At 41.5% G+C, this 23,025-nt stretch overlaps 1 protein-coding gene across 2 annotated transcripts in view; it reads left to right on the top strand.

Moving 5' to 3' along the window:
* OBSL1 (obscurin like cytoskeletal adaptor 1) overlaps positions 1-23,025 on the top strand; it is a 78,733-nt gene that overhangs the window by 25,733 nt on the left and 29,975 nt on the right. The window contains exons 12-17 of one of the 2 annotated variants that reach the window (XM_070956781.1): positions 4,090-4,362; positions 5,667-5,939; positions 12,593-12,871; positions 13,323-13,595; positions 14,366-14,641; positions 22,246-22,521. In XM_070956781.1, coding sequence (XP_070812882.1) covers positions 4,090-4,362; positions 5,667-5,939; positions 12,593-12,871; positions 13,323-13,595; positions 14,366-14,641; positions 22,246-22,521 — 1,650 coding nt within the window. The remainder of the gene's footprint in view (positions 1-4,089; positions 4,363-5,666; positions 5,940-12,592; positions 12,872-13,322; positions 13,596-14,365; positions 14,642-22,245; positions 22,522-23,025) is intronic. The other variant, XM_070956789.1, reaches the window with a different exon arrangement.

The following is a 23,025-nucleotide window of genomic DNA, read 5'->3' as shown; positions in this document are numbered from 1 at the left end:
TTGCTCTCTGTTCTTTCCTACACCCAGCTTACTTGTGGCTGAATCATGACTGATACTTTTCTGCACATTTTAGAACGATGTGTCGGGTTTTTGGTGCTCCCTGAGCTTGGTTGTTTTCCAGCAGATCTTTCATTACCAGGTTCAGTAACAAAATGGTCAAATCAGCTGTCATTGGACAGAGAGAGATAAACCTCATCTACATGCCATTGATTGATACAACCAAAAGTCTTGGAAAGAAACAACCAGCTTGGAACGCATCCTCCCCAGCAAGGGACATCCAGATAAGCAGGAAACAGCACTAGATAAGCAATCAGGAACAACGAACATCCTAATCAAGGAACAATCAAACAAGAAACCATCCCCCAACAGCCAAGACTGGCAGGGCAAGGAATATATAAACAGCATGCAAATCTCACTCTCCCTCACACCGATGATGCTACCTAGCCTGATTATAAGATATCTTTATTTATTTATTTATTTATTTGTTTAAATTTCTATACCGCCCTTCTCCAAATAGGACTCAGGGCGGTGCACAGCCTAAGTAAAAACAAAGCATACAAAATTTAAAAAACAGTATTAAAATAATTAGATATTCTGGCCGTAAATTAAAACAACCCAATTTAAAACCAATTTAAAATTTAGCTCAAGCCAGCCCAGCTAGTTGAAATAAATAAGTTTTCAGGGCCCGACGAAAAATCCGGAGGTCTGTTATTATACGTAACTCCGGGGGAAGGTTATTCCAGAGGGTGGGCGCCGTCACAGAGAAGGCTCTCCCCCTGGGGGTCGCCAGCCGACATTGTCTGGCGGACGGCACCCTGAGGAGGCCCACTCTGTGTGAGCGTACTGGCCGGTGGGAGGCTATTGGTGGCAGTAGGCGGTCCCGTAAGTACCCCGGCCCTAAGCCATGGAGCGCTTTAAAGGTGGTCACCAACACCTTGAAGCGCACCCGGAAGACCACCGGGAGCCAGTGCAGCTCGCGCAGGAGAGGTGTCACATGGGAGCGCCTCGTCGCCCCCATAATCCCCCGCGCGGCCGCATTCTGGACCAGCTGGAGCCTCCGGGTGCACCCCAGGGGGAGCCCCATGTAGAGAGCGTTGCAGTAGTCCAGGCGGGAAGTGACTAGTGCCTGAGTGACTGTGCGTAGAGAGTCCCGATCTAGAAAGGGGCGCAACTGGCGTATCAGGCGAACCTGATAAAAAGCCCCCCTGGCCACAGCCGTCAAATGGTCTTCTAGAGACAGCCGTGCGTCCAGGAGGACGCCCAAGTTGCGAGCCCTCTCCGTGGGGGCGAGTGATTCGCCCCCAATAGCCAGCGATGGCGTCAGCTGGCTATATCGGGACACTGGAAGCCACAGCCACTCGGTCTTGGAGGGGTTGAGTCGGAGCCTGTTTCTCCCCATCCAGGCCCGCACGGCCTCCAGGCACTGGGACATCACTTCAAGGGCATCGTTGGGGTGGCCTGGGGTGGAGATGTACAGCTGGGTGTCATCAGCGTACTGATGGAACTCCACCCCGAAGCCACGGATGATCTCACCCAGCGGCTTTATCTGCAGGAAAAGAGCCAAGTTCAGAGTCTATCAAGAATCCAGCAGTTCAACCATGAGCTGCATAGATTTTCTATTATAGCCTTGGGACTTTGATTTGTTGAAAGAGTTGGCCTGACTGTTATCTCATGAGCGATTGTTTTGTAGTGATAATTCTGCAGTTTCCCTGGATTCATGGCTACGGTTTAGGATAATCTTTGCTTTGTCAAATGGGACATTTGGGACATTAGTTGTGGACATACAGTACCTGGAGCAGTACCATTATGTTGGTAACTCTTATCCTCATCATTATGGGTCAGAACTACTGTAAAGTGCTCTTCATACAGCTGTTTCTGAAAACCGCACTGAAGATATACAGCAAGTGGTCCAGAATGCAGCAACCTGTTTTTAGCTTGTGGATATCAATCAGAGGTAAAATCTACTTACCTTCCCAACTGGTTTGGAAGTGCACGCGCCCTGCACTCTGGCACCCTCTGCGCATGCGCAAACCCTTCTCCACATGCGCAGAGGGTAAAAAATAGGTTACTTCCTGGTTAAAACCAGGAAGTAACGATGACTGGGCGGGTGGGCGGAGCCTCATGCCACTATCGCTACCAGTTCTCCAAACCACCAGCTGCCATTGCTACCGGTTTGGTTGAACCGGTCCGAACCAGGAGCATTTCACCCCTGATCTGAATACTAGCATAGTCTGAGACCTTTCCTGGCTTCCTGTTGCCTTCTGAGTGCAACTCCAAGGGCTTATGTTGGCCTTAAAACCTTTTATGGCTTAATACCAAGGTACCTGAACAACTGACCTCTCTAGCCTATTTCAATCCACCCCAAAAACAAACTAAATACAAGCAGTTTGTTGGCAATTTTGCATAATTGACAAAGAGCTAAACTGCCTGACACATAAAAATTACATTGTCATAGGGCTCAGCTACAATGAGATACTCTGCTTGCTGCATTTATTCCCCATTTGTGTGATAGTTTTGTCATACTAAAAACAATCATTCATCGGTAACTTTTGGAGGGATCCAGATTTGTTGTTAACTTTTTAAAGTTCTAATCAGACCTGTGGAAAAATGTCAGTTCAACTTTTTATCCAATTGGGCTTGATTATAATAATATTGTTATTGTATGGGTATACACAGTATACCCATACAACGAAATTCACTTAAAACCCAAAGACAAGGTCCAACACACATAACAATCCCCAAACACACCCCCACCCACCACAAATTCCCCACCCCTAAATCACCCAAACATTCACACAACAGACCAAGTAATGTTGTCCAACAGCTCACTGCTGGTGGCCCTTTAGTTCATTGTTGAGTGTAATTATAGCTCTGGGATAAAAACTATTCAGAAAACGTGTGGTCCGAGTTTTAATTGTTCTGTATCTTCTGCCAGAAGGCAAAAGTCCAAAAAGATTGTAAGCAGGATGGGAAGAATCTCTGAGAATGTTATGCAACTTCCTCAAACAGCGAGATTCAAAGATGTCGTCCAGGGCTGGTAGCTGGAGCCCAATGATATTCTGGGCAGTTTTAATGATTCTCTGTAGAGCTTTTTTGTCCGCTATAGGACTACAAGATCTCAAAATGTTAAAATAAAGGTCAGATTTGCTTATTAATTTGCATATTTCATTTAGCTCCAAATATCTTCAGTGCCCTACATTCATTGTTAGTCCATTTCTCAATTTTATGCCTACTTTTCTACTCTTTTCTAGTTACTCTGAACCATAAGGACAAGGTGTGCATGACACTTAGGCCAGGTGAAATGAAGATAGTAGTTTTTGATTCAGCATGTTGTAAGAACTCGGCTCTTATCTTAATATGTTGTGTAAATCGGATTTTTTTATTTGTATGTAATGTATTGTGACAGTGTGCTGCAGTTGTAATTTAAAAGTCCTTGTTAAGGGTTAAGCATACTATGGGAACCCATTAAATGTAGTTTTTCTATTTTTATTCAGAATGTATGCCTAATTGTGTATAAACTAATTATAGTTTATTCAACAAATTGTAAATCATGATTTACCTCAATACAGGAACCAGACCAACATGTCCTATATTGGATTTCAAATGCATTGTGATTTCAAATGCAGGCACCTCTTCCCTTATACAGTACTCTATAAAAAGCCAAACATACCCTGTTTCCCCAAAAATAAGACATCTCCTGATAATAAGGCCAATTGGGCTTTTGAGCGCATGTGCTAAAATAAGCTTCCCCAAAAAATAAGGCCTCCCCAAAAATATTTAAACACAGAGCTGGAAATCAGGTAAGGCAACAAGAGGAGCCCCATCTTACTCCATGCACCCCAAAGTAATAAGACTTCCCTGAAAATAAGGCCAAGTGCTTATTTTGGGATTCAAAAAAATATAAGACAGGGTCTTATTTTTGGGGAAACATGGTAGATAGATAAATAAGCTTAATTTTCAGCAAAACACTTCCATTTCAGTTCCAGTTGTGTGTGTGTGCTTATAAGTAAGTTTCGGGGAAGGGGAAAACATGTTTCATAATCCTATTTCTACCAACCCTCATTCATAGAATGTATTATCTTGCCACAGACCATCCTGTAAGGATCATACACTCCAATGATGAAGAGAGCCGTGTCTACCAGGTTGCAGAACGCATAGAGCTGTCCTGCGAGCTTTCTCGTCCTGATGCCCCCGTACATTGGTACAAGGATGGAGAAGAGGTGGAAGAAGGTGAAGGACTCCTACTGGAGAGTGAGGGCCCTCACCGTCGGCTGGTCATTCCTTCAGCTCAAGTAGAAGATTCTGGGGAATTTGTGTGTGATGCAGGTGGCGATTCGGCATTCTTCAACATCACTGTCACAGGCAAGAGAATTATTTTATTTTACTAGGCAAAGGCCAATTCATGTACTTTTATTTCTTCCCCTGCCAAGTGTCTTCTGGGGGGACTGGATTGCAGCTCTTAGAATTTTCAAATCACAGAGACAAAGTTTGTGGCTGGTTGGGACTTATGGAAATTAAAGTCTAGTACATTTAGAGTGCTCTGGGTGATGTGAGCTGCTGCACACTGAGTTGTTTCAAAGGCTCCATGAGTATATTTTGGTCTGAAGGAGAGCTGAATTGGTCCCTGGCCCACTTATACTGTGCTGTTTTTCTGATGAATGATTAAACAGAAGCACATAGGGACTTTGTGAATGAGCACAGAGCAATTGTGCTTTCCATGTTCAGTTCTTAGCTTCAGATAATTGGTGGTCACTCAGAGATATAATGACTACGAATGTAGGACTTGCACAGTAAGCTATTCTGCGTCATAAGGCAGCCTATCTTCCACTGGTTATCTAATCCTTCCACAAGACTGTTTATGTTAAGTGCCCTGCCGTCACAACATCCCTTGTCAATGAATATCACAAACTGATTATGCCTTGTGAAAGGCAATTCTTCCCTTTGTTTTCTCAAGCCTCCTGGTTTCAGAGGACAATCTTCAATTTTTATGTTATGAGAAGGGGTGAATATTTTCTCTATAATTTTCTCTTCCTTTTTGCTTCACACAAAACAACTTTCAGAACACAAAAGTTGCCCTGGTGCACCAATTCCTCTTTCCTCCTGGGTTTTTGGTCAGCTATAAAGGATTGCAAGCAGGTTCCCTCCAGATGTTTTGGACTACTATTCCCATGAACTTTTATCAATATGGCCACAGGGGTCAGGAATTGTGGAAACTGCTTTGAAAAAAAAAACATCTGGAGGGCCCTGGCTAGTCTACCACCAGTGCGAGCCATTTTCTCTAGACCAGGGGTCTGCAACCTTAAACACTCAAAGAGCCATTTGGACCCATTTCCCACAGAAAAGAAAACACCGGGAGCCACAAAACCTTCCCGTGCCTGACTATTTCTTGAGCGGCCACAAAACTAGCATATGTAGTTGAATTAAACATTCTGTTTTCTTCTGAAACTTTTCTTTTCTTGGATTTATACATGGTTGAAAAGCTCAATAAATTGTGTGCTGGCAGGTGTCGCACATTTTGAGTGACAGGAAGCCACAGCAGAGGGATGAAAGAGCCACATGTGGCTCCAGAGCCGCAGGTTGCTGACCCCTGCTCTAGACCTTGAGTCTATAGGCCCACAACTGTTCTAAAATGCCTTCTGGTTTCTCTGTCTCCCTTGCTACTGCAGAACCACTTGTGCAAATTGTACAGTCGAATGCAGAGGCCGTTCATGCTTATCAGACCTCCGACCGTGTGGTGCTGACCTGTGAGCTTTCTTGCCCCAACGCCCCTGTCCAATGGTACAAAGATGGGGAGGAATTAGAAGAAGGTGAAGGATTGCTGTTTGAGAGCGAAGGGCCCCACCGACGACTTGTCCTTCCCTCAGCGCAGGTGCAAGACACTGGCGAGTTTGTGTGTGATGCAGGCGATGACTCTGCCTTCTTCAGTGTTACAGTTGCAGGTCAGTAATATGCCACGAGTCGTCCTTTAGGCCAGGGGTCTCCAACCTTGTCACCTTTAAGACTTGTGGACTTCAACTCCCAGAATTCCTCAGCCAGCTGGCTGAGGAATTCTGGGAGTTGAAGTCCACAAGTCTTAAAGGTGACAAGGTTGGAGACCCCTGCTTTAGGCTCATTACAATACATTAAATATATCTGCTTTGAGTTACACCGGACGCTTGGCTTTAATTTGCCGTTCAGAGGAAACAACTCCAAGCTAAATATAGCTAGTCCTCAACTTATGACCACAATTGACACCAGAATTTCCATTGTTAAGTAAGGCAGTTCTTAACTGAGTCACACCAATTTACTACGTTTCTTCCTTCGTGGTTGTTAGGCGAATCACTTACGGTTGTTAAGTTAGCAGCACAGTTGTTAAGTGAATCTGGTTTTCCCCCATTGATTTTGCTTGTTGGAAGCTGGGTGAGAAGATTACAAATGATCACATTACCCAGGGACAATGCAACTGTCATAAATATGTGCCAGTTGCCAAGTGCCCAAATATGGATCATGTAATTATAAGGATGCTGCAATGGTCATAAATATGAAAAAAAGATCATGTCACTTTTTTCAGTGCCTTTGTAACTTCAAACCACCAGTAAATGAATGGTTGTAAATCGAGGATTACCTGTATCTGTATTTATCCACACAGGTTTCTTTTTTTTGAGGGGATGGGAGGAGAGGCAGAATACAGGTAGTCCTCAACTTACAGTCACAATCAAGGCCAAATTTTCTGTTGTTAAGTGAGACATTTGTTAAGTGAGTTTTGCCTCATTTTACGACCTTTCTGGCCACAGTTGTTAAGTGAATCACTGCAGTTGATAAATTAGCAACCTGGTTGTTAAGTGAATCTGCCTTCCCCCTTAACTGCTTCTCAGAAGGTTGCAAAAGGTGATCACATGCCATCTTCCGGACACCGCAACTGTCATAAATATGAACCAGTTCTCAAGCATCTGAATTTTGATCACATGATCATAGGGAAGTTTGCAAAGGTTGTAACTTTGAAAAATAGTCATAAGCCTCATTTTTCAGTGCCCCTGTAACTTTAAACAATCACTAAATGAACTGTTGTAAGTTGAGGACTACCTGTAATCAACCATTCTCATCTGCTAAAGATACTGTATGTATGAAAAGTGCTGTGGCAAGGGATAAAAGTGATAGATTCATATTTCTATTACCGTATTTTTCGGAGTATAAGACACACCAGAGTATAAGATGCACCAAGATTTCAAAGAGGTAAACAAGGAAAAAAACGTTTTTGCCCTCCCCAGGCCCCAGGAGCACTCTGCAGGCCTCCCAAACCCTCTGCGTGTCCCATTTTTGTGAAAAACGCGCCTGTTTTTGGTGAAAACGGGACGCACGGGGTGGGGTTTCGGGAAGCCAAAAATGGCTGTATTCGGTGTGTAAGATGCACCAACATTTCCACCCTCTTTTAGGGTGGAAAAAAGTGCATCTTATACTCCAAAAAGTATGGTAATTATGCCTCAAAAGGAGGGGAGAGCAACAGGAACAGAAAAGGCCTGGGGTATTAACAAGAGGAATTAAATAGTCCAAAGAGAGGTTCTGAGGCTAGAGAGACAGTTGCTTACACAACCCCACTAAAAATCCTGAAGTGATGTTTTGAGGTTTGCACTTCACGGTGCCAAATAACAGCTTCCCTCACCTCACTTCCCTCTCCCATTTCTCCCTTACCTCATACTGCCTGACACGATACCATTTCCTTCTGCTATGAAATCTTGTTCTCGGGAATACATATTTAAAAAGCAACTATTTTTAAATGCAGAACCTGTTAGCTGTAATTGAATAGTCTTAGTAAGGATGGCAATTCTATCTTGGGAAGCCATGCATGAAAAATTGCTATATTCTCTGTTCCCTGTAAAGAATGACTCACTATCTTTGAACAGTGCTGAAAGGTAGGAATTCAACGGGAGAAGCTGTTCCAGAAAGGCAGAAAGCTATGTCTGCCTGCCGTAAGTAGGAACGTGTTACAGCACTGCCAACAACAACAAAAAAAGATTAGTCTGTTGGTGCCCCAGCTAGTGCAGTGAATAAGGAAGATGACCTTGGTGGAGATACAATATGCAGGAATTGTTACGTAGGCAAAAGAGGCTGAAATATTTCCTCAAATCCGGAGTAACCGTATCATATTTGGTAGTATCTCAAATAAAGAGCTCCCTAATTCACTGAACTACAAGAAGAAGGAGGAAATACAGCACAATCAGATTTGCAAGATTCTGTTATTATAGCCAATTGCAATGAAAGCACTTTTAGCCTTTCTGGGGAGTTAATTTTCTGGCCTGGTTCTCCTTGGTGGGGCTGACACCTGGGTAGATTGCATAGTCCCAGCTTCCACTGAGATTGATGGTCACATTTATAACTTCCTGTATTTTGCCATGTTCATACATGAGGGTTTCCCCTAATGTTTTCTCTGTAGTAACAACCTAGTGAGGTAGGTTGAAGTGAAAGAAACAGACTAACCCAAAGCCATCCAGGGAATTCAGTGGCTGAGTGGAAATCTGAATCGGCATTCCCTCCATTCAGACCTTAAAAACAGCATGATGCTATCAAGAAAAGAAACTTTATAATAATTATCAGAGTAGCATTGGCACTCTTTGTTCCCCTCCTGGGGCTCCTAGTTCCCTTGAAACTTGTTTAGATCAGGAGTCCCCAACCCCCGGGCCATGGCCCACTACTAGCCGGTGGCCTTTTCAGAACTGAGCTGCATGAATGGTGGGCTAGTGCGCGTGCATGCTCGCATACACACACAGAGCTCAACTTGCATGAGTGGCGGGCAAGTGCAAGTGTACATGTGCGCACAACTCAACTTGTGCAAGTTGAGCTGCATGCATGCCGGCCCATTGCTTGCCTAAATTGAGCTGTGTGCACGTGTGTGACAGCCTGCTGCTTGTGCGGCCTGGTTACCCTCTCACCCCCGCTGGGCCACCAAACCACAAAGGTTGGAGACTGCTGGTTTAGATGGTCTCTGCTTTTTACCTATTCTGAACCCATTCTTTGGAGTAAAGGGTAAAGGTAAAGGAGCCCCTGTGCATTTTACTCCCCTAGTTGTTGCCAACTTTAGGGGGCAGTGCTCATCTCTGTTTCAAGGCCATTGAGCCAGTGCTGTCCGAAGACATTTCCATGCTCATGTGGCCAGCATGACATCATAGATGCTGTTATTTTCCCACCAAAGTAGTACCTATTTATCTACTAGCATTTGCATGTTTTCAAACTGCTAGGTAGCAGCTGGTGTGAGGACAAGACCTCACCCCATCACATCGCACTTAGGTCTTGAACCCAGGCTGCTGACTTTCCTGCTGACAAGCCCAGAGTCTTAACCAATGAGCCACAGTGTCACCCCAATTTTGGAATGCAAAGTATATATTACTTTGCATGTGCATAGGCAGTTCTTGTAAAATAAGAATAACTTTAAAGAATGGCTGCAATGCCTAAACATGTTTCTTTCCTGTTCCATCCACGTCGTTTTTCCTCTGTCACGACTTCCGAATTATAAGCAGGGCTCTAGCACAGTCCCGAGCTTTAAATTGCTTTAGAGCAGAATCAAAATGCTTTCAATAAAATAATAGTTAATTGTGATCCTCTCATGAGTCATCCAAGAATCTGAGGCAGAGAGTTGGAAATATTTAGATATATTTACTGAGAAATTTAAATGAAAGAACAATGGGTCATTGGATATATATTAGAAGACAAAGTGGTGTTCATGAGAAAAGAAAATTAAGAAACATGAAAACAGTTGAAAGGAATACAATTTGTACATATTGTACTTCTTGCCATATCTTTGTGCTCTCACAGAGAGACTGCAAACTTTTTTAATCAAGAGCCTGTCCTTCCAATGTCTCACTGTAGCATCAGGTTTAAGCACAACAGGTGCCTAGTGCCATTCTCTATATTTAGGTCACATGGAAGAGCACAACTAAGGCTTTCTGGTGTCGATGGGGGTGGTGTGGTAATGCAACTTCTTCATCAGACTCACGCTGTGGACTTGAGAGACCTGCACCAGCTTCCCATTTCCACAACTTCACTCCCAAGCCTGTTATCAAGGAAGAACTCGGTTCCAAATGTGTGGATTTCCTTAATTCTCTGAGGCTCAAAGCAACAGAGACATTTCTCTCTCTTCATTCCACACCCCACCCAATCATTACAAAGGTGCCTTTTTCTCTCAAATCTTCCCTCCATCTCCCAATTGTGTGTGGAACATTGGCCTTTCAGGCTTAGTGGGTTGAATAGAAAAAAGGAAATGGATGGGAAGATTCGGCTAAAGGTCATATCCTTGAATGTGCACATCCTCCGGCACTGAATAAAAACAACGTTCTCTTAATCTGTGGTCTCTAGTTTCTATGTCTGAGTGATTGTGCCTTGATTCAGCTTTCTATGCTGCAGTAGCACTAAAGAAGCCAAGTCTCAGTTGCAGGAATTGGAAGATGTTTTATTTTCCCTCAGCAAACCAAATTTTTGCTGCTTGCTTTCCAGGGCTTTCCATCCGTCTGCTCTTTTGTGGTCTAGCATATCTAAGCACAATTTACAGGCAGGGTCATCTCTGAATGAACTTTCCTAGTTTTGTGACTGTGCAGTGTTAAGGTATTTACTGAGCTGGGTCAAATCTAAATAAAAATACTCAGACTGAAGTTTTATATAGAAAATTAAGTGTTGGTGACCTCAGCAGGCATTCTTCATAATAAACAAATTATTAGTACAACTAGGGCCTTAGTTTATTGCAAAGAAGAAGGGTAAATTCTGAATATGTTTAAAGGTAAAGGTTCCCCTTGCACATATGTGCTAGTTGTTCCTGACTCTAGGGGGCGGTGCTCATCTCCGTTTCAAAGCCAAAGAGCCAGCGCTGACTGAAGATGTCTCCATGGTCATGTGGCCGGCATGACTAAACGCCAAAGGCGCACGGAACTCTGTTACCTTCCCACCAAAGGTGGTCCCTACTTTTCTAGTTGCATTTTTTACGTGCTTTCGAACTGCTAAGTTGGCAGAAGCTGGGACAAGTAATTATGCGGCAGGGACCCTATTAGGGACCCTATTATGGGACCCCCTATTAGGGACCCTATTATGGGACCCCTATTATGGGACCCCATAATAGGGACCCTATTATGCGGCACTAGGGATTCGAAACGCTGAACTGCCGACCTTTCGATTGACAAGCTCAGCATCTTAGCCACTGAGCCACCGCATCCCTTATGTTTATATATGTTTAGGCAAATGCAAAGAAGGATCTCATAGAAGTAGTTGGTTTCCAGCAAGGATTCACTGAAAGGAAAATCCTCAGGGAAAAAGAGTTTAGATCTTTAGATATTCTGGGAAGGTAAAATGTCTGGTCAGCCAGCTAATCTCTGGGAGGTACTTGCCTGGTTGCCTATTTAAAAAATTGGAGAGGGACATAGAAAGGAGATTTAAAATCTTGGAAACTAATCAAGACATTATATTTACTTCCTATGGGACTCCATTTCTTCCAAAGCTCTCAATTGGGACTGGGGATGTTCTGGAAACATTAATAGGAGCCGTGGGAATTGCTGATGGATGATGACTTTATCTTCCAACACAAACTTTGTGCAGCCTGCAGTTTTTAACAGTTGTCAAGCTCATAGATGTACTGTGAGCTCTCTCTCTCTCTCTCTTGCTCTCAAATTTGTAAAGAGCATACCTTGAAAAATGTGTAGCTGTAATAAAGGTTGAAAGGAAAATAAAAACTAATGATAAAATAAGTCCTTTCCTAGTGGGTATTCATCAGAGAGGAGAATTACTGCATACGTAAGAGTGATTGTAGCCAGGTCTAAATTAAATTACTTTTTGCATATTGCTCTGTATAGCAATTCTTTATTTAATATCCGTTTGATTACATGTTATGTTTTCATTTTAACTTCTCAGTAAAGTTAATTTATACTTCTTTGGTTTTCTGTCAGATTCATGAGTTCTCCAATAAGCTCCTCATGGAGGAATTGAGATTAGTTTTGGATCTTTTCCAAGAGAGAATTCACAGAAAACTTTTGGTTTGACATTATAAATGGCTGTAATATGAGCTACATCCCACTCAACTGTTCTTCTTGTATAAACTGTACTCATTGAGAAGGAGAAAGGGAGGAGGAAGATGGAAGTAACAGGCATTTGGAGCAAGTTAAATTTGCCTGTTATATATATATATTATATTAGTATTCAATTGACAACCAAAGATATCAAGCAATCTGCATGTAGGCCACAACACCTTGGAGAGAGCATAATTCACTGTGTGTTCACTGCTAGTACTTTGTTCTCAAATCTGAGAATTAGAAGGATACTGCATTCATAAATATGGGCAAAGAATGTTATATGAATGCTTTAAACTCACTGATGCAAATTCAGATTCTCAGATCAGATATGGCATGGCTGATGATCAGATGTGGCATGGGAGTTATAGTTTAGCAATAAGTGGAAATCACAGATTCCCCATTCTTGCTATATATTTATAATGTTGGAGTATCTTTTAACAATGGAGGGAAGGTCCATTAGCACATTTTTGCTAAAAAACAACAACCCCAACACCTTAAGCAAATCTGTTTGATTCACTCAGCCATCAGAGAATACAGATTCTTCACCCATTCACAGTGTATCTCTTCAGCTCCCAAGGTACATATTTCTCCAGTGCCAGAAGCTCAGTGCTTCCAGACTATCCTGGCTGGGATGCCACTCCTTCTAGAGTGCCAAGTCTCTACATCTGATGCCTCTGTCCAGTGGCTCAAGGATGGAGAACCTGTGGTGATGGATGAAAATAGTCTCATTGTCAAATCAGAGGGCTGCCTTAGAAGGCTTTTGATTAATTCAGCCTGCCCCTTGGACTCAGGAACCTACACATGTTGCACAGCTGATGAGACAGTTGACTTCACTGTGACTGTGGAAGGTGAGTAGAAACAAAGATATGAAATAATGTGTATGAATAAACTGATAGCCTTGATAGGTTACTCCCAAGTGAAGAGACAGCATCTTGGATTGCTGCTGAGTCTCTTCTGTCCATCACCAACTTAGGTCCTGGACTAAGTTTTTCTCTTTAGTATTGGTCTTGCGTCTGCCTGTTCTGTTATTACCCTCTCACCATTTTCTTGCAATTGATCTCTAAAGATGATTTCTGTTCATTAACAGACTGCATTATACCAAACTCTGTCAAGCAATCATCGGAATCTCTGCTTCTCATTTTTGCCTAGCATATGAAATGTAGAGAGACTGATTCACCTTCTCATTATATCAGAATGAGTTAATTTCTTTGCATGGTAACATTTCCTCCCAAACTCCACTAACCTAGCTCATTTGGGAAATATGATATTCTATGCTTATCATGGACTTTCCTTTTGCAGAGGTGCCTGTTCGTGTTGTTCAATCCACTGCAGATGCAAGTCACATCTACCAGACTTCAGAGCAGGTGGTGCTATCTTGTGAGCTGTCTTGCCCAGATGTTGCAGTTTGCTGGTATAAAGATGGGAAGGAGGTGGTGGAAAACACTGGTTTCTTGCTGGAAAATGAGGGATTCCATTATCGTCTGGTCATCCCTGCTGCCCAGAAACATGATACAGGACAGTACATGTGTGATGCTGCTGGAAATTCCATATTTTTCAATGTCACCATCACCGGTGAGGAATTCTCTGGGAATTTACCCTACTACATATATTTTGTATTCTAATAAATAGCACCAACTTTTTTTGACTTTGCAGATCTGGGCTGTTTCCTCTTTATAATTCCGGAAGATGCCCATATCTTGATGAGAGGAAGCCAGATCTGAAAATTTTGATTCCAGCATTTTGGGGTTGTTCTTTTGTTTTCCAGCATAATGTTAATTGGATTTCCTTCGACTAGGAAATGGGAAAGGATAGTCAATGCTTGGGATCTTGCTGGCACAGTTTGGACTGAAATTGGAAGGGATTAAATGCCAGAATCATCATTATACACTATGACATATATTTAAATAATGTAGGAACTATTTCTTTTAAAGAAAAGTGCAGCGAGGGAAGACAATTATTAGTGGAGAAGGAGTGGTTGGAATGTTCTTAGTGTTTTCTCTATCTTTCATTTTTCTGCTGACATTCTCCAGTCCAGCAACATATTCCTTTGCACTGTACCTAATATCTAGCAAGAGGGGAAGTATACATTGCTAGATAGGTGACAATATAAATTCAGTTTAACTAAAAATAATAAATCAGGAGGGGCATTTCACTAGGTTCATCCCTCCTAAATGTTGCCCCTCCTGATTTATTACTGGTATTTTTAGTTAAACTAAATTTATATTGCCACCCACCTTGCAAAAGGAACTCCGATATGAATTGCTTAAATGAATGTACGTATGGTTTGCTCTTCAGCACAGCCGTGTGACCTCCTATACTCATGCAGTATATTTGTCTACCAGAGCCTCTGGTGCAGATTTTGCGGCCAGCGGAACGTTCGCTAGAGAAGCAAGTGCAGGAATTTGACCGCCTAGAGTTGAGCTGCACAGTGTCCGTTCCTGATGCCCAGGTGCGCTGGTTCAAAGATGGCCTAGAGGTGGATGAGACACACAACCTTGTGCTTCATACAGAAGGTGCAGAACGTTGCCTGGTGCTCTTGAGGACAAGCATTGAAGATGCTGGGGAATATATCTGTGAGACCAAGGATGAATCTGTCTCCTTTGATGTCATGGTTTCAGGTGAGCTCTCCGGCCCTGGCTCTGCACTTCTCAAATTCATAAATAATCAAAAACCTAACCTGATCCAGGACTATAAATTATAAAACCATCAAATCTGCAAAAGCCTATCTTAATTTAACTAATCTATAAACACGCTCTTTTTGTTCTTCCACTCCTGAATCTGGGTCTATACTTATGCTTCTACTTTTATCCCAATATGGAATGTCTTTTCACAGCTATAGCAATGCCCATAGACTACAAAATATATTAACAACAGGATTGAACTTAGTGTTATGAAAATTAGGGCATTTCCCTTGCTCTTTTTTAAAAAACTTTCTTTCTGGTTGCATGCAATTCAATATAGAATAAATATTATGCCATTTGTTCCCAAACCTTGCCTTTTATCAGTTATGACGGGGAGGTGGGGAAGAATAAGGAAAATTGAATGCAAGGAAAGATTAACTGAGATCAGACACAAACAACAACTGTGAGAGCCAAGTATGGAAATAACATGTACAGTATATCACTGGCCTTTATGGATATTTAGGCCTTATTGGATTTTGCCAAGAATGTATCTCTCTCCAAGTAATAATATGTTTTGGGGTAAATGCTGCAAGAATAACACTGACTACATCTGGGTCAAATGATGGCAATTAATTTTCTAGAGTGGTCAATCAGATATCCCAAGAAAGCCACACAGCAAGACATGAAAGCAGCAGTAACTAGTTGCTGCCCAGATTCTTTAGTTTCTGGGCTTGGAAATGGGGTAAAATGAACAACTTCCTTCTCGAATTGATTAGTTAAGCCTTCTGAATTAGGACAGTTCCCTACATTTCATAGAAAATAATTCAATAGCATAACTAGGCAGGTGTAAAGGAATATCTCATTTTGTCATTCTGAATAGTTTGTCTTCAGCTTCATTAGATGATTCAGGGATCGAACAGTGACAGAGACTTATGTACGTTCCCCACACCATGCATAAATTTTACACATTTTATTATGCTTTCCTTCCTTGCCTTTTTGCCTAAAATAATAAAAATAATGAAGATATCAAAGACAGAATCTTTTCTGCCTAAACAGATAAGCAAAATTGCTGTGAAAATAAATCCTGCTACTATAAAAAGGAAATGGAGAAAAGATTGCTATTAAATGTATGCATGCATTGCATATATTTATAGTGTAATTGATTTGTTCTGAAATTGGCCACCTGTACAGCCAGCTATTCTTGGAAAATCCCTATTGGCTAAAATTTCTTTAAATTTTAAAATAGTACTGACTCACCGGGGTTTGCTATGTAATATATGAGATTTTGCTTGTCAAGACTCTGCATTTAGTATTATTTTGGGGCAAACATTCAGCGAAGCATTCCAGCCCTATGCTTTAGTCAAAGCTTTGAATGGAATGCTTTGCTGAATGTTTGCCCAAAAATAATACTAAATGCAGAGTCTTGAAGATGCTTGGTGAAACAGCAACATTTTGCATACTGTAGTATTTATCTTGACTGTTATATAGAATGGGCAACATATATAGAATTAGTATGTGGATCAGAGAAAATAGCTTGGGTATAAACTGCTAGTGTGAAGATCCAGCATAAGCACCTAATATCATACCTGGTTTTATGAAAGGAGCTTCAGGGAAAGGATTGCAAAATATTGCTTTAAGTTAAGATATAGCAACTCTTTATAAAATGGGATTTTAATTATTACTCTCAGGTCAGGATGACTTAATTTTGGGAAATTGAGCCAAACTACACATATAGAATTATTGGCTAGAGTGGGGAATAAAACAAAATACCTTGGAAGATGAGATATTTCAGTTTGAGGGCATTTTTATTTTTACATAGGATACATAAGATATTTCACATATTATACACAAAAAGCACACAAAAAGAGCAGCTGCAATTAATCATAGCAGAAAGAAGGAACCTTTAAAAATTTCCTTCCCCTTCTTCTGAAATTCTTGTCTTGCTAAATTCCTCTCCATAGAGAAAAATACCAAGAAAAGAATCCTTGAAGCACTGAGGTCAAAACCACTTTAGGTGGAAGGGAGGATCAATTTTTGGAGTGTTTTTCTGAAAGAAAAGAAAGGGCATTTGTTACCTTTGAAGCTGAGAGCAAAATGGAAAAGGGAATTGTCAAATTTTACCTATAGAAAAGATGAATCCCAAGTATCTCCAAGGCTTCCCCTGTCTCTTCCCAAAATACAAGATTTTCTTGTTGCAAAGGTATTCTCTCACTCATAAACGTTTGTGGTTTTGCCCAGCCACAGCAGTTGTGTTGCCTGTGGCCTCTTCAAACCTGGGCTACCTGCCCTCTCCTTCCAGAGCCCCCTGTGAAGATCGTGCAGCCGCGCAGGACTCCCTCTGTCCTGAAGGCCTCAACGGGGGATACAGTGACCCTGGCTTGTGTGCTCTCCCATGGGAATGCGCCTGTCCACTGGGTTAAGGATGGTGTCAGAGTAGAGGCCAACAGCGGCCTCATCCTGGAGGAAGAGGGTGCCCGGCGGTGTTTGGCCATCCCTGCAGCTGGCCCAGAGCATTCTGGGAAATACATCTGCCACACTCTTGATGATACCATGACCTTCACCCTCCAGGTGTCTGGTGAGTGCAGTATTCAGGGAAGCTGATAGTGCTAGGAAAAGGAGGTGAGAACATACCACTGGGGTGGGTGGGTGGTTGTTGGGAGAATTTGACCCAGTTTGTGGGGGCAATAAGCTGACTTTGTATAAATATACAAAAGTATGAAGGCTATTGCTTAACGCATTGTAAGCCGCCCTGAGTCTCCGGAGAAGGGTGGCATATAAATCAAATTAAAAAAAAAAAAAACATTCATTGAATCATTTAGATATACTATTCTGTGTTGGTTCTTAGCTTATTTTCTCAATGAGTAGATACTCCAAAGCATCACTATACACTAGGGGTCCCCAAACTTGGCAACTTTAAGACTTGTGGACTTCAACTCCCAGAATTCTCCGGCCAGCATAGCGGGCTGAAGAATTCTGGGAGCTGAAGTCCACAAGTCTTAAAGCTGCCAAGTTTGAAGACCTCTGCTATACACAGATCTTGAGCAAAATTGCCCCAGAGCTCTTGAAAAGCAAGGGTCTATCCAATCTCTAGAGTTGACACATTGGACATAAGTATAATTTATCTGCTGATTCAAAGAAAGTATTCTTTGATATGCAGGAGAGGCAGAAATTATCAGATATATATTGATGGTTGTGCTCATTTGGTTCTATGAGGAAGTTATTTGGTCAATACAGCTTCAGGTTCAAAAGGTTTTTTTTATTATTTACAAATATATACATGCATACGATAATGAACAGGGTGTCCTGTTACATTTTTACCCTAACTGTATGACTCAGATGTTGAGAGGAGAGAGAAGTTCACGTGTTGTCTCGCTGAGAGATAGATGAGAGAGAGAGAGAAAAAAAAAGGGGAAGATGTCCAAGTGGTTTCTAGGTAAGAGTCCAATAATAGAGTTCATTGGCTGATATAGTCACATGTGATGTCTGTAAAGACTTAACCCCTTCTAGTCTCTGGTGCATCATATGCAGGCAATATCTGACAGAAAGCATGACCTCTTGCCCCCCCCCCCCCCAATTATCCAACAAGCTAATATTTCTAGGACTGTAATTGTTTGGTGACAGACTGTATATGAGGATTGGTATGAACACCATTCACAAAACCATCTTGCTACAGGCATTTCAGTTGCCCTTAATATTGACTTCTGTTAGCCAGGAGAGTATTATTGGCTATTCTGTTTGCATTCTCTTTGAGTTTTCTGTGTGCGTTATTACAGTGTTCCTGCCTCATGAATTAACAAGTAACCTTTGCCTTTTTTGTGCACACCATAGCACCAGGCTAATGTGGCATATGTAAGAGTCTAGCAAACTGAGAGCGTATATGGCAGCAAAGTCTGTCAGGAGTGTGACAGCCCAGCAAAATTACATTAAGGGCTTTTCCCTTAGCTAGGCTGAATGAAATATTGACTAGGAGCTGGGAAATGTTAAAGGCAGCTTCTTTTAATGGCCATAAACATAGGGTGAACTTGCTGGAAAATAAATTTTATCTGTCTCTGAAGTGAGGAAGAAAGAGAATGCAAATGGATTTTCCAAAACTGGTGAGGGTGGAGATTTTAGAAATTTGCTTTGCATCAATGCTGGTTTGTGGAGAATGTAGTGATACTAATGGGGGAGGTTGAGGCCCAAGGAGCAAGGAAAAAGCAGCATCTGGAAATGTTTTATGTTTTCAAAAATACACAGTTTATAAAAATATGGTTGGACCAGATCAAAACTTTCCAAGGTCCTTAGCCAAGAGTGTGGCAGATGGAAGGAATCTGAACTTTCCCATGGCCAGACATCATTATATTGAGAATAGGAGGAAATTTAACCCATTTTCTAATCTTCACATCAGATCTGTTGGTATTCCTGAAAAGTGCATCTTGTTCACATGCAAGTTCTGGTTTTAGGAATCTTGTAGGCTTTTTATGGTACATATGGCTCTCTGTGTTTAATGCTTAGTTCAGCTTTGTCTGGTAGATGCAAGCAATGAGAGTTGGCTTTATCGGTAAAGGAGAGAGCTTTATTGTACATTCCTTTGAAATTAAATTTTTAGTTTGATAAACTTTCTAGAAATTCTGAGCATAGTTCTAGCGTAGTTACATGTGGTCTAGTCTCCCTTCTGATTAAAATTTATCTTTACGATGTAGTATTGTATATTTATTTAATGCCACTATTGGTACTTTGACAACTGGCATCAGATTGCTATTTTCCTACACAATGTCACACAACTGACGTTTTCCTGCCTCTTGGCCATCTGATCATTGGCTGCTTCTGATGAATCTTTGGCTAAAGCATCATTCTTTCTAAAGCAACAGCTGGGATACCCAAGGAGTTGGCTGAGTGGAATGATTTTCATTTTCAGGCGATTTCTTTTACATGAGAGCGCCTATGCTTTCTTGAGAGAGAAAATTGGATTTCCTCCCCTGTGTACTGTTTTACTTAGAAAAGGTACTATTAGTAGAACGGGTGCTCTGTTTTTTTAAAAAAATTGAGATCTTGGATAAATGCTGTATTTTTAAACTGGGGTACGTACAGCATTGATTCAGAGTTTCCACAGAATGTAGCTTTTGGTGTCAAAAATCTTTTGTAGGTCAGGGCCCGGCCTACAATTAGGCTAAGTAAGAAGGTTGTCTTGAGCAGTGCATTTTAATTGTCATGAAAGCACAACTGGTCTACTTGCTGTTGTATTAGTTTGATTCTTTAGACACCGTGTCAGAGTAATTTGAGCAGCTTTGGTTTTTACACACCTTGATTTGAGAGGCTGGCATGAGCAATATTCTTCTTCAGATAGCAAGCTATCTGGGATCAATCTGTTACATTTCCGCACATCACTTTGAAGAGCAGCAGTTGCTAGCATATAAGAAGTGCAATGGAAAGTGCTTTAAGAAAGTGATCCTTGCTGAGAGTAGCCTCTGTTGCTTTGGCTGAGTTGGAATTTTATCCAGCAGAGAGCTGTATGTAAGAATATCCTAGCTGGGTAGTTAAGAGAGGAGAAAAAAACCCTACAATATATTTTCCAAGTATGCTTTGAGCAAAAACATGGAGAGGTGACTCAGTTTCCTATTGGAAGAAAGAGGTTAGCTCCTTCAGGAGCTGAATGAGTTTAATCCCCGTGGGTGCTCTATGAAAGCCATCAGTGAGTTGTTGTAAGGGTTTTTTTGTCCACTAGTTGGAGCTGGCTTTGTTGACAGCCTTGGCAGATGATGTATTCAGTGCGTAAGCGATGAGGAAGGCCAGGAGATAGGATATTGTTTGGTTCTGCTTTTGTTTTTCGTTGTTTGAGAGGAGGCAGTACAGTACAAAATACAAAAAGCTTTCTTCCTCAATACGCCATATATACAAAGATTGTACAACTTGGGTGATCTTGGTGTTGCTTTAGGGAAAGGCTTGCTTTCATAAACATTTGCTATGGACATTTGGGGATTAAAGACCTTTTCTCTACTTGAAGAGATGTTTGTAGAAAAGGCAGGGAAACAAAGGAAATCTGCAAACTTGGGGATGAAGTATCATTCTGCACTTTGTTCTCATGGGGCCAGTGAATGTTCTGGGATGCTTACTGTTGCAGACCTGTTGAAAGTCTATGAGGACCTTTGAATGGGAAAGCATACTAGAGAGCATCTAGTAAAATGTGCAATTTAAAGAGCTCTTTAGTTGGATTTACAGGTAGTCCTTGACTTACAACCATTTGTTTAGCATTTATTCAAAGTTACTACAGTACTGAAAAAAAGTGTCTTGCAACTGGTTTTCGCACTTACTCTACAGCAGGGGCGGGCAATTAATTTTCCCAAAAGGCCACATAAGAAACTGGGAGTGTTGTGGAGGGACAAATCAATAGGGCTTTGAAAGTGAAAGTGTGTGGGCACATGCACACACATACATAAATTGGGGGGGGGGAATAGCAGTTGCCTTCTAAATATAATGCCTGCAGTTGTATGTATTGTGTGCTTGGCATACACTTATTTACATTTGGTTCCTAATTTCTGATTGCCCTCATACGGGCCGGACAGGCAAAGCCAAAGGGCTGGATGTAGTCCGGGGGCTGTAAAATGCCCAGGTCTGCTCTATGATCATGTGATCAAAATTTGGATGTTTGGCAACCAATTTAGGACAGTTGCAGTGTTCTGGGAGCATGTGATCATCATTTGCAACTTCCCCAGCTGGCTTCTGATAAGCAAAGTCAATGGAGAAGCTGGATTCACTTTATAACCATTTAACAACTACATTGATTCACTTAACAACTATAGCAGAAAGGTCATAAAATTAGGTGCAATTACGATAATTAACTTGCTTAGCAGCAGAGAATCTGGCCCACTTGTAGCCATAAGCCAAGGGCTACCTGTATAATGGAAAAGTAAAAGTCATATGGGTTTCTCTGATATCAGAGATGTCTCTGATATCTGATATCTCAGATATCTTTTCTGTATGAACAACAATGTGATGTTGGAAAAATAGAGGGAGAGGGGTCCCAAATCATTGAAGCTTTACAAATGAAAATGTCCATTGTTTCATTTATGTCTGGGGTATCAGTGTCCAATTGACTTCACAATGGCTATCTGCAGGCCTCTTGATTCCAGAGGCCAACCTTATGACATACTCTTGTTAGAGAACATTGACTAATCCTTGTTATATTTCTTCCCAAACTCAAGAAGCCTTTAGTGCTTCTCTGGAAAATGAAGGCTGGTTCTAAAACTGGCTGACAATGGTGAGAAGTGATATCTTAACAACTGAAGGGTAATAATAGGAGAAATCTGATCTAGGTTCTCCAAGCAACATATTCTCCTGGGTCAAGGTCAAGTCTACCTTCAGCTATGTGTGGTTTTGTTTTTAGAGTTGATGTCTTAAATTAGACATCCCTTGGTGATTAGATCCTCAGGATAAGCTCATCACACCATTCCAATTTCTCTTAAATTGTGCACCACTTAGGAAACTTTTTTTTATGTAAAACAAGAGAAGACTAAAATAGGAAAAATACCACTATGTTAATCACAACAGCGTCCCCCTCGTTAAGACAGCAATTCAAATTAGAACAGGTAGAGAAATTTAACTAACATTGTTTGTACTGGCAGATCCTCCAGTTCAAATAGTGGGGCGAGATGAGCTGCAAACTCACCACCGTTGCTTGATTTCTGAAGATCTGGTGCTCTCGGTAACACTGTCTTGCCCCAAAGGAGAGGTGAAGTGGTACAAAGATGGGGAAAAACTGCAGGACACAGAGCATGTGTGGTTGGAACAAGATGGAACACGACATTCATTGGTGATTTCAGCAGTGAAAATGTCTGATGCTGGGGAATATCTGTGTGACAGTGGTGATGATAGTCTCATCTTCTACGTCATGGTAGAAGGTAATGTCTGAGGGTGGGTGGTGGGTAGAAGGAAAGGCCACTTATGAACAAGTTCCTTTTATGAAAAAATTACGTTATTTATGAAGCAAGAATGTCAAGTGTAACATGGAAAGAGCATTATGTTCCAGCTTCCAGTTTAATTCAATACTATTTCAGTAATCCATATTCAGTACAGGAAATAAAGGATTCAATACAAATTTGTTCTTCCACTTACATTTGAAGAAGGTCAGCTTATTCACAGTCACTAGCTTTGTCTCTTCTTTTTGGCAACAATAGTTGTGGCTGCTATTTTGTGAATGGAGTCTTAGAGGGTTCCTCATTATTCATAAAGAGGAAAGTGCATGTTTTGGCTACTTAAAGTCAGTATGATTTAACATCTTTTCAGAACCATGACTGCACATTTGATTTATTTCTTTATAAATTGTTTATACTGCTTCAATTGAAGAAGACTTTTAAGAGGTAATTAGTCTTCACAGAGTTGCATTTCCAGCACCTTCTGAAATC

Source organism: Pituophis catenifer, unplaced genomic scaffold (genome assembly GCF_029215685.1).
Source record: "Pituophis catenifer annectens isolate HBS135680 unplaced genomic scaffold, rPitCat1.0.hap2 SCAF_1, whole genome shotgun sequence".
Taxonomy (NCBI): Eukaryota; Metazoa; Chordata; class Lepidosauria; order Squamata; family Colubridae; genus Pituophis; species Pituophis catenifer.
The sequence above is the reverse complement of the archived record's forward strand: the minus strand, read 5'-3'. Positions and strand labels throughout refer to the sequence as shown.